General features: G+C 45.8%; 1 protein-coding gene across 1 annotated transcript in view; it reads right to left on the bottom strand.

Annotated features, from left to right (window-relative positions):
• PM20D2 (peptidase M20 domain containing 2) overlaps positions 1-16,112 on the bottom strand; it is a 44,677-nt gene that overhangs the window by 21,783 nt on the left and 6,782 nt on the right. The window contains exons 2-4 of the mRNA XM_077289738.1: positions 7,945-8,093; positions 5,658-5,800; positions 989-1,143 (exon numbers count right to left, since the gene is read on the bottom strand). Of these exons, the coding sequence (XP_077145853.1) occupies positions 989-1,143; positions 5,658-5,800; positions 7,945-8,093 (447 nt within the window). The remainder of the gene's footprint in view (positions 1-988; positions 1,144-5,657; positions 5,801-7,944; positions 8,094-16,112) is intronic.

Consider the following 16,112-nt stretch of genomic DNA (forward strand, 5'->3'; position numbering starts at 1 on the left):
ATGGCTTTTGTAGGTTACTCACAATGCTGCTGACAGGTTCCCTTTAATGAATCAGGATGGCCTGACTCTGGCAAGTGGGGATATTGACTATGAATCCGGGCCATTGACTTTAAACATGGTACTGTTATAGGAGTATACCCATCTTCAAGATCCTGATTGACAGAGGCCTTTAACTAGATAACAGCCGTGGGTGGATCGCGATTCCACCCGTGGCTGTTGGGGGTACATGTCAGCTGTATAGATCAGCTGTGACGTGCCCGAAAAGGTGCGAGCACATAACCGGAGCCTGCACCAAACAGAGGAAGTCCTACATGGGCGTACTATTACGCCACATGTCGGAAAGGGGTTTAAAACGAAATTAACATTCTTGCAATTGTCACACTGGCTACTGGGAATATTTTAGACTTTTACTTCCTGTCCTTTCACAAAGAGTTTACAGGAGTTCTGTTACCAGAAGAGGCGGTATTACAACAAATAACCCCTCTATAAAACAGCTGATAACACAACCTTTGCACACGCTCATTCAATGCTTCAATACAAAAGATAGGGTCAGGATCTGACCATTGTGGCTAATGTACTTGTGATATTTCCTGAACAAAAGGAAATAGGAGTCTAAAAAAGCCTCAAACATTGGAAAATAATTTTTTAAATTACATTAAACCCGGAAACCTGATTTAATAATTAATAGGTCATTTTCTGCTTGAATTTTCCATTTGACTTTACACGTGACATTGAAGCAAAGCACCCCCAACAGCCACGGGTGGAATCGCGATCCACCCACGGCTGTTATCTAGTTAAAGGCCTCTGTCAATCAGGATCCTGAAGATGGGTATACTCCTATAACAGTACCATGTTTAAAGTCAATGGCCCGGATTCATAGTCAATATCCCCACTTGCTCACAGCATGCAAATATAAGGTGATTTTTTTTTTTTCTAAAAGGATATCATAATTCCCCATATTGACAAGTTATCACGCACAGTGGCTTACCTTACATCCAGTCGCTGTAGCTGCAGCATGAAAGCAAGCGCTAGCCCTTTCCAGGAGTTCTGCAAGATCTTTGCGTGACGGCGCTCGCAAATAAAATTCTAGTTCAGTGTATGATGGAATGATGTTAGGTTTCACACCACCATTTTTTATTACGCCTGAAAGACAAAAATATTCATAGCTGAAGCTCAGACTTTAGTGCTCTGCATACTGACAATGTACATAACTGCTTGTTAAAGGCATTTCCATCAATTTGAAGAATCTTTCAATTTGGGCTCAAAATCGCAAACATTGCCATACCCTTATTCCTGGTCCCCCATACCTGGCCTCCCTGCCGTGTCATGTGGCCACTGAAGGTACATGATGTCCTTAGTTAGACCTTCTCTGTAACCATTGTATGTGGGTACATGGCACACTGATGGACATTAGGGCCAGAACACTATTACAAAACAGTTCACAGTTAGTTATTTTGGTCTTGTGAGCCCAAATTTAAAGATTTTTAAACAATTTTCACTTTTAAAGGGATTGTCCAATTAACAACATATATAACGTATACACGGCATAGATGAGAAATGTATGATCACTAGGGGTGCAGCTCCAGAGAATCCCACCAGTCATTAGAAGAAGGACCCCAAAGACCCCACTGTTCCATAAACTGACTAACAGACAATTAAACAGTAATAATAGACAATTAAAGGCTTATTCCTTTCATTAGAAGTTAACACCTACCCAATGGATAGATGACAACTTGCCGATTGATGGGGGTCCCTCATGGATCCCAAGAATGAGGCTCTGGGATCCAAAATGTCCAGTCTCTTTCTTTAGAGAACTACAGAAAAAGTTAATCATGGCCCTAAATGCTAAGCCATTCCGACGAGGAATTTCCAAGACCCATTCATATGTATTTTAGGGGTCTAAGCAGTTGGAATCCACCAATCTGTCTGCAATGTATAACCTATCCTTTTGATAGGTGGCAGCTTTTCATTATGGGAATGAACCAGTAATCAAACACTGTCTACTAACACTTCATGTACACGGGGCACTTTGGGCCTCCCATTCATGGGATCAGTGGAGGTTTCAGAAGCTGGACCCCCTGCAATCAAACTTTAATTATTGCTGAAGGTTTACATGATAAATGCTGTTTATGGCACAATCCCTTTAAGTAGCTTTAGAACTTATAATGCTTTCCAGCAGCCCATTAGTATACAGATCCACTTCACTTGCACTTACAGTAAGATATTTGGTCAGACATAGACATGTAACTACAAGTTTTTGAATATCACATGCAGTCCCCTAATTTAAAGTGGATCTGTCATCAGAAATGGCATACCGTATATACTCGAGTATAAGCCGAGATTTTCAGCCCACTTTTTTTGGGCTGAAATTGCCCCTCTCGGCTTATACTCGAGTCATACCGGGGGTCGGCAGGGGAGGGGGAGCTGTCTAAAAATACTCACCTAGTCCAGGCGCGGTCCCTGCAGGTCCCTGTCTTCCCCAGCGCCGGCAGCAGCAGCTTCAGCGTCTTCCTGCACTGAGCGGTCACATGGTCCCGCTCATTACAGTAAATGAATATTCGGCTCCACCTCCCATAGGGGTGGAGCCGCATAGTCATTGCTGTAATCAGCGGGACCATGTGACCGCTCAGTACAGGATGAAGCGCTGCGGCGTCGGGGAAGCGGGATCTACACAGCGGCAGGACCAGGTGAGTATACGGGGAGGGGAGCGCTGCGCGATAGTCACCTGCTCCTCGTTCCGGGCGCCGATCTGTCTCCAGCACTGACGCTGAGGTCAGAGGGTGCGGTGACGTGGTCAGTGCGCGCCCTCTGCTGAACGTCAGTGCTGGAGACAGATCGGCGCCCGGAACGAGGAGCAGGTGACCATTGAAAGTGCGGGGGCCTGAGCGACGGAGAGGTGAGTATGTGATTTTTTTTTTTTATCACAGCAAATGGGGCAAGTGTCTATATGGAGCATCTATGGGGCCATAACGTTCCTGCAGAACTATATGGGGCCATAACATTCCTGGAGCACTATATGGGGCCATAACATTCCTGCAGCACTATATGGGGGCCATAACATTCCTGCGGCACTATATGGGGGCCATAACATTCCTGCGGCACTATATGGGGCCATAACATTCCTGCGGCACTATATGGGGCCATAACATTCCTGCGGCACTATATGGGGCCATAACATTCCTGCGGCACTATATGGGGCCATAACATTCCTGCGGCACTATATGGGGCCATAACATTCCTGCGGCACTATATGGGGCCATAACATTCCTGCGGCACTATATGGGGCCATAACATTCCTGCGGCACTATATGGGGCCATAACATTCCTGCGGCACTATATGGGGCCATAACATTCCTGCGGCACTATATGGGGCCATAACATTCCTGCGGCACTATATGGGGCCATAACATTCCTGCGGCACTATATGGGGCCATAACATTCCTGCGGCACTATATGGGGCCATAACATTCCTGCGGCACTATATGGGGCCATAACATTCCTGCGGCACTATATGGGGCCATAACATTCCTGCGGCACTATATGGGGCCATAACATTCCTGCGGCACTATATGGGGCCATAACATTCCTGCGGCACTATATGGGGCCATAACATTCCTGCGGCACTATATGGGGCCATAACATTCCTGCGGCACTATATGGGGCCATAACATTCCTGCGGCACTATATGGGGCCATAACATTCCTGCGGCACTATATGGGGCCATAACATTCCTGCGGCACTATATGGGGCCATAACATTCCTGCGGCACTATATGGGGCCATAACATTCCTGCGGCACTATATGGGGCCATAACATTCCTGCGGCACTATATGGGGCCATAACATTCCTGCGGCACTATATGGGGCCATAACATTCCTGCGGCACTATATGGGGCCATAACATTCCTGCGGCACTATATGGGGCCATAACATTCCTGCGGCACTATATGGGGCCATAACATTCCTGCGGCACTATATGGGGCCATAACATTCCTGCAGCACTATATGGGGCCATAACATTCCTGCAGCACTATATGGGGCCATAACATTCCTGGAGCACTATATGGGGCCATAACATTCCTGGAGCACTATATGGGGCCATAACATTCCTGCAGCACTATATGGGGCCATAACGTTTCTGCAGCACTATATGGGGCCATAACATTCCTGGAGCACTATATGGGGCCATAACGTTTCTGCAGCACTATATAGGGGCATAATGTTTGTGCAGCACTATATGGGGCAAGTGTTTGTATGGGGCCATAAATAACGTTTGTAGGGCACTACGGCATATGGGGCAAGTGTCTGTATGGAGCATCTTATAGGGCCATAACGTTTGTGCAGCACTATAAGGGGCAAATATCTTTATAGAGCATCTTATGGGGCCATAATCAGCATTTGTGCAGCATTATATTGGGCAAATGTGTCTATGGAGCATCTTATGGGGCCTTTATTAACCTTTATGCAGGATTATATGGGGCATATTTTAATATGGAACATCTTATGGGGCCATAATGAACAGTATGGAGCATTATATGGGGCTCCTGATTCAATATGGATATTCAAAGACACTTAACCTACTGATGTCTCAATTAATTTTACTTTTATTGGTATCTATTATTACTTTTGACATTTACCGGTAGCTGCTGCATTTTCCCCCCTAGGCTTATACTCGAGTCAATAAGTTTTCCCAGTTTTTTGTGGCAAAATTAGGGGGGTCGGCTTATACTCGGGTCGGCTTATACTCGAGTATATACGGTAATAATTATTAAATATATTTCTTAGACCTGATGAGGCTGATGTATTTACTTTGAAAATTACTACCATAAAAGCTGAAAAATCCTTTTTATAACGTTTACTCCAGTGATAATAAAATTGACATCTTATCAATTCATCTAGAACTAGACTTAAAAGCGCAAAATAATATCCGAATTATAAAGCCATTCTGACATGGATTTTCAAAGTACATCAGTCTTATGAGGTCTAAGAGATCTATTTAATAATACATGCAATCTGTATTGAGAAACCTGGTGACCGATCAGCTTTAAAGAATATGAACACTATAAAAGGGTATACAAATAACTAGCTATGCAATGCACCTTCAGAAATGGAGCTACATGTGAAGCAAACACCATGGGCCACACATTTTTTTTCTAACATCTAACACATTAATGGGGTACTCTGGGGAGATAACGTATTTCCATCCACATTCTGTCTGAAACTATAAAGGCTCATTTCTCTTATGTTATTATATGTCGCTTCAAGTAATTTTATAACTCACTGTGTCCTCATGTCACAGCACTGCTGCTGCTCCTTAGTGCACCCTCTCCCTTCTGAGACACTACATCAGAGATCAAGGGATTTGGCTTGCTGCTTGTCCAATATGTAAGCTTTCCCCCCCCAAATGGACACCATGTCGGCTAAAGGATCTTTTGGTTTGAAATGATAGAATCCTAAGGCCAAATGTAGAGTAGGAGTTTCTACAGAAAGGACTCATCAAAGGAGTAGTGCAGATCTAAGGAATAGGGGTGAGTGTATTGTAATAGCACAAACTGTAGTAGCTACATGGGTATACAATAATGAAGCAATTGTTGTGCAAAGACCCCATCTCTGCAGGATTAGAAACAGCAATAGAAGGTTATCCGTGACATTTCTCACCATGAACTCTCCACGAGGGTTTCATTTGCTGTCTTAAGACAGAGATATTGTTGTATGCAAGAATAGCAGCATCTAAAGCATTAATTCCTTCCCATGGGTATGCAGCTGCATGAGAAGCTTTTCCATAATATTTCACAGTCACACTAGGAAATAAAGCCAATTCTTAACAATTATTTCTCTTTTCTCTGAAATCTAAACAGCACACAAATTAAATAGTATAAAAAAAATAATAATCATACTGCCTAATCAAATTACTGGTCGTGCATACAAACTGTGCAGAAATTAATTCAAGGGACTGCCCAATTTTAATTTTATTTTTTTGCTCAAAAGCAAAAGTAACAAAAGCAGATTAAAGGGAATCTGTCACCCCATTTTAGGCCTATAAACTAAGTCCACCGGCATCAGGGGCTTATCTACAGCATTCTGTAATGCTGTAGATAAGCCGCCGATGTTACCTCAAAGATGAGAAAAAGAGGTTAGATTATACTCACCCAGGGGAGGTCCAGGTTCGGGTCCGATGGGCGTCGCGGTCCAGTCCAGCGCCTCCTAACTTCATCAGATGACATCCTCTTCTTGACTTCCTGCCATGGCTCCTGCGCAGGCGTACTTTGTCTGCCCTGTTGAGGGCAGAGCAAAGTACTGCAGTGCGCAGGCGCTGGGCCTCTCTGACCTTTCCCGGCGCCTGCGCACTGCAGTACTTTGCTCTGCCCTCAACAGGGCACACAAAGTATGCCTGCGCTGGAGCCGTGGCAGGAAGTCAAGAAGAGGACGTCATCGTATGAAGATGGGAGGCGCCGGACCCGGTCCACGATGCCCATTGGAGCGGATCGGGACCGCCCCCCCAGGTGAGGATAATTTAACTTGTTTTTCTTATCTTTCAGGACATATCGGGGGCTGATCTACAGGATTACAGAATGCTGTAGATAAGCCCCTAATGCTGGTGGCCTTAGTTTATAGGCCAATTTTGGGGTGACATATTCCCTTTAACTTAGACCCCAGCCCCACCGGCACTGCGTCTTTGCCACTGACAAGTTCACATAGCCGCGATGCTAAAATCACAACTGTATAATCAGTGTTGAGCCATGATTTGCAGCAGAGGTTACGTGCTGTAGTTGTGATGTCACTGCTGCAGCAAAGTCATCAAAGATCAGCAGTGATGGAAAGGCAGCGCTTGAGCGTAGGGTGTAAGTTAAGCTGCTTTTCTAGTTTTTTTTTTTTTTAAAAAGGGTGCCTGTGGACTAAAAATATGAAAGTAAACAACCCCTTTAAGAATCATATCAGATATTCTTAGTCAAAGGATGCACAAGTAGAAATAAGAATAAACAGAAGTTCTTCCTTGTCCTAGTCTAATTTTTTAATGGTTCTGAAAATGGCAGCACATTGACCTTCTTCTCGATGCTCTTCTCATACCAGCATCATGTCAACCAAGTATAACAGAATACATGATGCCATGACGGATAAATGAGTAATGGTAGAGTTCAAAAAGGAAACTTCCTGAAGATTCAGCACTAGGCATTAATTTTGTAGAATTAAAATGGATTTCAACTTATTGAGAATTTGCAGGAAGTCTCTTCTTTTTTAGAGCAACAGAAGAATGGTGGTAGTTGTCAAACTTATGTATTTTATTGGGGAAAGGGGGTTCTATAAGGAAGTTTCCCCAAAAAAATTAAAACTGAAAAAAAAATTAATTCAGTTTGAGAATTTACAATACCAAAGTCCCTACAACTTACTATAACTAAAGTGAACTATACTATTTTAAAGTGGGGGCTCACAGATAACCAGATTGAAGATGATAATTGATAAAATTGTAACAAAAATATCAATTTAGTCTTAGAACTTTAAAGGTGCAAAGACTAAACGCCCACATAAGACTAACGTTGGCCAAACTCACATAGATATGATATAACGTTGGCGAAAAGATATCGATGGTCGACAGATCGACAGTCTGTGATTGTCAGTTGATTGTCGGGGGAGAGAAGGATCCAGCATGTCCAATTTCGCACCGCCGATTCCTTTGTTATCGCAGAGATAAGCCACTAGCAGAGATGTCTTGGCTGAGAGTGTCTGTGCATGAGGGAGTTGGGCAAAATAGCTGCCAGGTGAAAAATCCACAGAGCTCTATAAAGTATATAGGGGGCTTAAGAGAAGGGTGCTCTTGTAAACTGCAACCTCTGCCAGATAATCCATCAAATGTGTTTAATGCAGGTCATAGCTATCCGATGGGCAATTTCCTTACCATGACCACACTGACAGTGGCAAGACTATCATTGACTGTTGTGTTACTCACTCATGTACGGCAACATCTGGAAGATAAGCTGCATCGTCTTGGGCAGGATGGGCCATAAACACAACATCAATATCTTCAAAAGCGCCAGCCTTGATCAGGTCAACTTTTCCTCCACCGTCTTCCTCAGCAGGAGTTCCTAATACTGTTATCTAAGAAATGACAAGTATTTGTATAAATATAAAATTGTAATAGAAATCTGTACTAGTAATCAAATACTATAATAATAATATACTCGTGTATAAGCAGAGTTCTTCAGCACATTTTTCTTTCTGAAAACGCCCCCCCTTGGCTTATACACGAGTCACTGTCCCAGAAGCTGGTGGGGGAGGGGGAGCGGCGGAGCAGAGGGTCACAGGAGGCAAGAGACGGCTGTGGCTAAAGCCTGTGCCCGCTGCTAAAGAGAATGTAATATTCACTGCACTAGCAATGAATATTCATTTCTCTTATAACGCACACAGTGTCAGCTGGAGCTGCCGGCTTCCAGCAGCGGCCGGGTGACCATGGGTGTGCGTTAAGAGTGATGAATATTCACCTCGCTCCATTCCCGTAGGCGTGGAGAGAGGTGAATATTCATTCCCTTAATGAGCAGGGACACGTGACGGCCAGCCACAACAGATGCTGGCACCGGAACAAGATGCTGCACGGGCGTGCGGGGAAGGTAAGTAAGATGTCAGAAAATGACGCTGTATCAGATGGCTGTGTAAGGCCAAGTACACACTTGCGATTGGCTGGTCTGCATATGTCTGCGTACATCCTCCGTTAAGCTCCGCCTACTTCCGCATACGTCCCACGTACCTAACTTTAACATTGGGTACGCAGGGACATGCGTTGTATGTGGTTGCGTCTGCATGTGGCATTTTGACGTGCCCGTCGACCGCATACAACGCATGTCCCTGCGTACCCAATGTTAAAGATAGGTACGCAGGACGCATGCGGAGCTTAACGGAGGATGTACGCAGCCATATGCAGACCAGCCTAACACAGCCATCATCTGCCTGTTGCAGCAGCGGCTGAAGCTAGCTTTGATCACTGCTATGCAGCTGTCAATCATTGAGAGCAACATTCAAAGAAAACCTGTCAGGTCAGATGATGCCATTAACCTGGAAATATAGGGTTAATTTGAAGGTTAATATAATTATGAGGGTACCCGGCCGCTGTGCTGAAAGTACGGAACCCCGGAGAAAATTAACTTAAAGGCGTATTCCCATCTCCAAGATCCTAACCCAATATGTAGCAGGTGTATTAATAATATTAGCAATACCTTTAAATTAGAAACATAGTATAGTTTTACCGATTTGCTATATATCTTTCCTTATGTGCAGGCATTGCAGGACAGACCTTAGGTATCCATGGTCATGACCACTAGCAACTAGCTGTCACTATATCAGTGGTTGTTACCATGGATACCCAAGGTCCTGCAATGCCTGCACATGAGGGAAGAGAGAGCGAATCAGAAAAACTATACTACATTTCTATTTGGAGGTATTTGCTAATATTATTATTATTACACCTATTACATATTGGGGGATAGGATTTTGGAGATGGGAACACCCTTTAATTCCTCCTGGGAGTTACAAGCTCTCAGTCATGCAGGTGTGCCTCAGTCATTACCAACTATACTGTGAGCAGTGACTGTAAGCATGCTCCTGCACTTTGACTGGCAGCTCACACAGCAGTGCATAGCCGGCTGTCAAATTGCCAGCACACGTTTACAACCAACTCACAGTATAGTGGGTAAAGACTGTAGCTACATTGCCACGCCTGCGTCCCTGAAAGCCAGTGGAGTAAAGTTCATTTTCTCCCGGGTGCCACACTTGCATTACAGCGGCCGGGCATCTTTATAAAGCTATTAACATGCAGATTAACCATATGTGTGCAAGTTAATTGCGTTATGTGACATGATAGGCTTCCTTTAAATGTCGTCATTGGCAGTGCATACGCTCCAGCACCCATCGGCCCTCTGAAACGTGATCTTGGAGAACCAATTGGTTGTGATGGCAGCCGATGGCCTGTAGAATTCTCCCGTATCTGGAGAAAAGAAATCCAGACTCATGGTACATATTCACAAGATGTACACCACTAATTAGATATTAGAAAGAGAGAAAGGGAATACAAATTTAAACTTTATTAAATATAAAAAGTTATCAAATTTAAATGAAATATTCATCCATCAATCGATGTATATTGGATCATAGTGTGTGATTTGTTATGTTATAGACACCACCATGATCCACTAATTCTCCAATGGTAGGTCCCAGAAAAATATCATAAATAGTGTCACAGCTTATGACCCTAAATAGTCTGCTGGATTTCAATTTAATATGTGCACTAAAACAAAACTGCTATCATTAGAATTTTCCCATTGTGATACATGGGGAAGTGGAATGCGACAACAGTATATAACACCTAATAGCACATACGGTAGTTTGCAGATGTAAGTAAAGACTTAATTAAATAAATGTCGGTGATCTCCAACTCACTGTGTGCACTTGGGAGAACGTCAGCATTACAGCCATACTATTATAGCAAAGGCCACAAAAATAAGGGCAAAATGCAGTATGCAAAGTCACTGTGTATTAATAAATGCCTACGGTCCCCGATCAGCTGTTACATATAAATCATGCAGATCGTCGGCGCTATGCCTCGGAGCACTGTGTCAGTTGTGCTGGCACGCACTGAAGCGGATCATGAACACCGCTCTCTGTAAGCGTGGTTTGTTAGAGACAAGGTGTGCCAACATTCCGCACTGATCTCCGTTCATGGCACACGTCTCATATGCAGAGACCTTGCAGCAATGAAGGTACGCACGCGATCCCTGTCACTCTATCCCTGCGTCTCAATCAGAGAACGAGCGGAGGTAAGGACAGCCTGAGATAGCTAGGCAATTAGTGCCATATTCTCTGTGACCAGCACACCTTGTCTCTAACTAAACACACTTACCGAGAGCAGTGTTTATTGAGCCGCTTCAGTGTTTGCCAACACAACTGACAGTGCTCCGAGGCATAGTACTGACAAGCTCCTGTTTTTAACAGCTGACATGTGCCTCTAACAGCCGCTGGTGGAATCATGATCCACCCGCGGCTGTTAACTAGTTAAATGCCACTGTCAAACTCTCACAATGCTATTTAAAGTGTGCTTCTGGCAAGCGCGCCGGAAATCCTCATCATCAGTGACCCAGTCACGTAATCGCGGGTCACCGATGGGCTGGCATGACAACCAGAGGTCTCCAGCAGAACTCTATGGTTGTCACTGCCGGATTGCTTTGAGCGCCTGTATGTAGCAGAGCCGATTGGATTATCGCAGCTTCTAGTCTCCCATGGAGACTACTGAAGCATGCCAAAAGTAAAAAAAAAAAAAAAAAAAAGTTTTTAAAAAAATATATATAAAAGTTCAAATCACTCCCTTTTGCCTCATTCAAAATAAAGAAAAAATAAACCCGATCGCTAAAAGACATAATGAGAAAAAAAAAATAAAAATGCCAGAATTACGTTTTTTTGGTCGCTGTAACACTGTATTAAAATGCAATAACGGGTGATCAAGAGATCGTATCTGCACCAAAATGGTATCACTAAAATGTCAGCTCGGCATGCAAAAAATAAGCCATCACCTAACTCGAGATCATGAAAAATGGAGACACTACAAGTATCGGAAAATGGCACAATTTATTTTTAAACAAACTTTGGAATTTTTTTTTCACCACCTAGATAAAAAAAATAACCTAGACATGTTTGGTGCCTATGAACTAGTAATGACCTGGAGAATCAAAATGGCAGGTCAGTTTTAGCATTTAGTGAACATGGTTAAAAAAAATGGGATTGGGTTAATAATACCAGCCCATAGCAGTACCCTAAGGGTACTGTCACACCGTGCAATTTTCGTCGCTACGACGGCACGATCCGTGACGTCGCAGCGTCGTATGAGTATCGCTCCAGCGTCGTAGACTGCGGTCACACTTTGCAATCACAGCGCTGGAGCGATGCCGAGGTTCGCTGGTAACCAGGGTAAACATCGGGTTACTAAGCGCAGGGCCGCGCTTAGTAACCCGATGTTTACCGTGGTTACCAGCGTAAAAGTAAAAAAAACAAACCGTACACACTCACCATGTGATGTCCGTCAGGTCCCTTGCAGTCTGCTTCCTGCTCTGACTGAGTGCAGCCGTACAGTGAGAGCAGAGCGCAGCGGTTATCACCGCTGTGATCTGCTCTCACTTTCCGGCCGGCGCTCACAGTCAGAGCGGGAAGCAGACTGCAAGGGACCTGACGGACATCACATGGTGAGTATGTACGGTTTTTTTTTTTTTTACTTTTACGCTGGTAACCACGGTAAACATCGGGTTACTAAGCGCGGCCCTGCGCTTAGTAACCCGATGTTTACCCTGGTTACCAGCGAACGCATCGCTGGATCGCTGTCACACACAACGATCCAGCGATGACAGCGGGAGATCCAGCGACGAAAGAAAGTTTCAAACGATCTGCTACGACGTACGATTCTCAGCAGGGTCCCTGATCGCTGCTGCGTGTCAGACACTGCGATATAGTAACGATATCGCTAGAACGTCACGAATCGTACCGTCGTAGCGATCGTAATTGCGCTGTGTGACAGTACCCTTACTCTCATCTCATCAGTCAAGAAAGCCTTTGCAGATATTTCTAGGCCACGTCTTGATGTTTTAACTGGTCTTGTTCAGTGGTGGCCAATTTTCAACACTGAACATCAGGTACCTCTGGGCACTCCGGGGAGGTGTCAATTCTGGAATGTGACAGAACTGGAGGATAATGGGCTGCAGGTCACTTCACATTTCAGGTGTCTTTTCTCTCTAAACGCTTTTGCAACCCTATTGACTATTTCCAACAAGAATTTTGATGGTTCTGTGATCAAGCCCCAATATCTTCACAATTTCAGGATTGATAAGTCTCTTATGGCTGGCTTTCCCACACCACGTTATTGCTGCTGGACCGGTAATCTCTTATCGCTGGCTCTCCGATTGCCCCACACCATTTATTGCTGCCAGTTCACTCTCTTAGGCCTCTTTCACACTTCCGTCTTTCTGCTTACGTCGCAATCCGTCGATTTTGGAAAATGCGGGATCCTGCATTTTCCCATAGACTTATATTGCCGACGGATCGCGACGTATGGCCACACGTCGTGTCTGTCGTGCACTGGATGCGTCGGGTTTTGGCGGCCCGTCGTCACAGAAAAACATTCAAGGGAAAGTTTTTCCGTACGTCACATCCAGTGTTTCAGACTGCGCATGCCCGGCAGGAAATATCACTCTCACGATCATTCCTTCTCAGCAACGCAGACGGAAGCGTGAAAGCAAACATTTCCGTCGGTACGTCGCGCCGACGCTTCATGACGGCCCCGTACCGACGGAAGTGTGAAAGAAGCCTTACGTGGTGTGGGCTCAGTGATTTCCCCACACCACGTTATGGCTGGCTTTCTGATTCGTCCAGCAGCAATAACATGGTGTGAGGCAATCTCTTACGGCTACCTTTCCTATTGCCCCACACCATGTTGTTGCTGCTGGACCCCTTTCTAATTGAAGGCTCTCTGATTGCCCCACACCATGTTGTTGATGCTGGACCCTTTCTAATGGCGGGCTCTCGATTGCCCCACACCATGTTGTTGATGCTGGACCCTTTCTAATGGCTGGCTCTCGGATTTCCCCACACCATGTTGTTGATGCTGGACCCCTTTCTAATGGCTGGCTCTCTGATTGCCCCACACCATGTTGTTGATGCTGGACCCCTTTCTAATGGCTGGCTCTCTGATTGCCCCACACCATGTTGTTGATGCTGGACCCCTTTCTAATGGCTGGCTCTCTGATTGCCCCACACCATGTTATTGCTGCTGGACCCTTTTCTAATGGCTGATTGCCCCACACCATGTTGTTGATGCTGGACTCCTTTCTAATGGCTGGCTCTCTGATTGCCCCACACCATGTTATTGCTGCTGGACCCTTTTCTAATGGCTGATTGCCCCACACCATGTTGTTGATGCTGGACTCCTTTCTAATGGCTGGCTCTCTGATTGCCCCACACCATGTTATTGCTGCTGGACCCCTTTCTAATGGCTGATTGCCTAACACCATGTCACCATGTTTTTGATGCTGACCCTTCCTAATGGCTGGCTCTCTGATTACCCCACACCATGTTGTTGATGCTGGACCCTTTCTAATGGCTGGCTCTCTGATGGCCCCACACCATGTTGTTGATGCTGGACCCCTTTCTAATGGCTGGCTCTCCGATTGCCCCACACCATGTGCTTGATGCTGGACCCCTTTCTAATGGCTGGCTCTCCGATTGCCCCACACCATGTTGTTGATGCTGGACCCCTTTCTAATGGCGGGCTCTCGATTGCCCCACACCATGTTGTTGATGCTGGACCCTTTCTAATGGCTGGCTCTCGGATTTCCCCACACCATGTTGTTGATGCTGGACCCCTTTCTAATGGCTGGCTCTCTGATTGCCCCACACCATGTTGTCGATGCTGGACCCCTTTCTAATGGCTGGCTCTCGGATTTCCCCACACCATGTTGTTGATGCTGGACCCCTTTCTAATGGCTGGCTCTCTGATTGCCCCACACCATGTTGTTGATGCTGGACCCCTTTCTAATGGCTGGCTCTCCGATTGACCCACACCATGTTGTTGATGCTGGACCCCTTTCTAATGGCGGGCTCTCGATTGCCCCACACCATGTTGTTGATGGTGGACCCCTTTCTAATGGCGGGCTCTCGATTGCCCCACACCATGTTGTTGATGCTGGACCCTTTCTAATGGCTGGCTCTCTGATTGCCCCACACCATGTTGTTGATGCTGGACCCTTTCTAATGGCTGGCTCTCTGATTTCCCCACACCATGTTGTTGATGCTGGACTCCTTTCTAATGGCGGGCTCTCGATTGCCCCACACCATGTTGTTGATGCTGGACCCTTTCTAATGGCTGGCTCTCTGATTTCCCCACACCATGTTGTTGATGCTGGACCCCTTTCTAATGGCTGGCTCTCGATTGCCCCACACCATGTTGTTGATGCTGGACCCCTTTCTAATGGCTGGCTCTCGATTGCCCCACACCATGTTGTTGATGCTGGACCCTTTCTAATGGCTGGCTCTCTGATTTCCCCACACCATGTTGTTGATGCTGGACCCCTTTCTAATGGCGGGCTCTTGATTGCCCCACACTATGTTGTTGATGCTGGACCCCTTTCTAATGACTGGCTCTCTGATGGCCCCACACCATGTTGTTGATGCTGGACCCTTTCTAATGGCTGGCTCTCTGATGGCCCCACACCATGTTGTTGATGCTGGACCCCTTTCTAATGGCTGGCTCTCTGATGGCCCCACACCATGTTGTTGATGCTGGACCCCTTTCTAATGGCTGGCTCTCTGATTGCCCCACACCATGTTATTGCTGCTGGACCCTTTTCTAATGGCTGATTGCCCCACACCATGTTGTTGATGCTGGACTCCTTTCTAATGGCTGGCTCTCTGATTGCCCCACACCATGTTCTTGCTGCTGGACCCATTTTCTAATGACTGATTGCCCCACACCATGTTGTTGATGCTGGACTCCTTTCTAATGGCTGGCTCTCTGATTGCCCCACACCATGTTATTGCTGCTGGACCCCTTTCTAATGGCTGGCTCTCTGATTACCCCACACCATGTTGTTGATGCTGGACCCTTTCTAATGGCTGGCTCTCTGATGGCCCCACACCATGTTGTTGATGCTGGACCCTTTCTAATGGCTGGCTCTCGGATTGCCCCACACCATGTTATTGATGCTGGACCCCTTTCTCATGGCTGGCTCTCCGATTGCCCCACACCATGTTGTTGATGCTGGACCCCTTTCTAATGGCTGGCTCTCCGATTGCCCCACACCATGATGTTGCTGCTGGACCCTTTCTAATGGCTGATTGCCCCACAACATGTTGTTGATGCTGGACCCCTTTCTAATGGCTGGCTCTCCGATTGCCCCAAACCATGTTGTTGATGCTGGACCCCTTTCTAATGGCTGGCTCTCCGATTGCCCCACACCATGTTGTTGCTGCTGGACCCCTTTCTAATGGCTGGCTCTCTGGTTGCCCCACACCATGTTGTTGATGCTGGACCCCTTTCTAATGACTGGCTCTCTGATTGCCCCACACCATGTTATTGATGCTGGACCCCTT

The sequence above is a fragment of the Ranitomeya variabilis genome, chromosome 2, assembly GCF_051348905.1.
Source record: "Ranitomeya variabilis isolate aRanVar5 chromosome 2, aRanVar5.hap1, whole genome shotgun sequence".
In the NCBI taxonomy this organism is placed as follows: Eukaryota; Metazoa; Chordata; class Amphibia; order Anura; family Dendrobatidae; genus Ranitomeya; species Ranitomeya variabilis.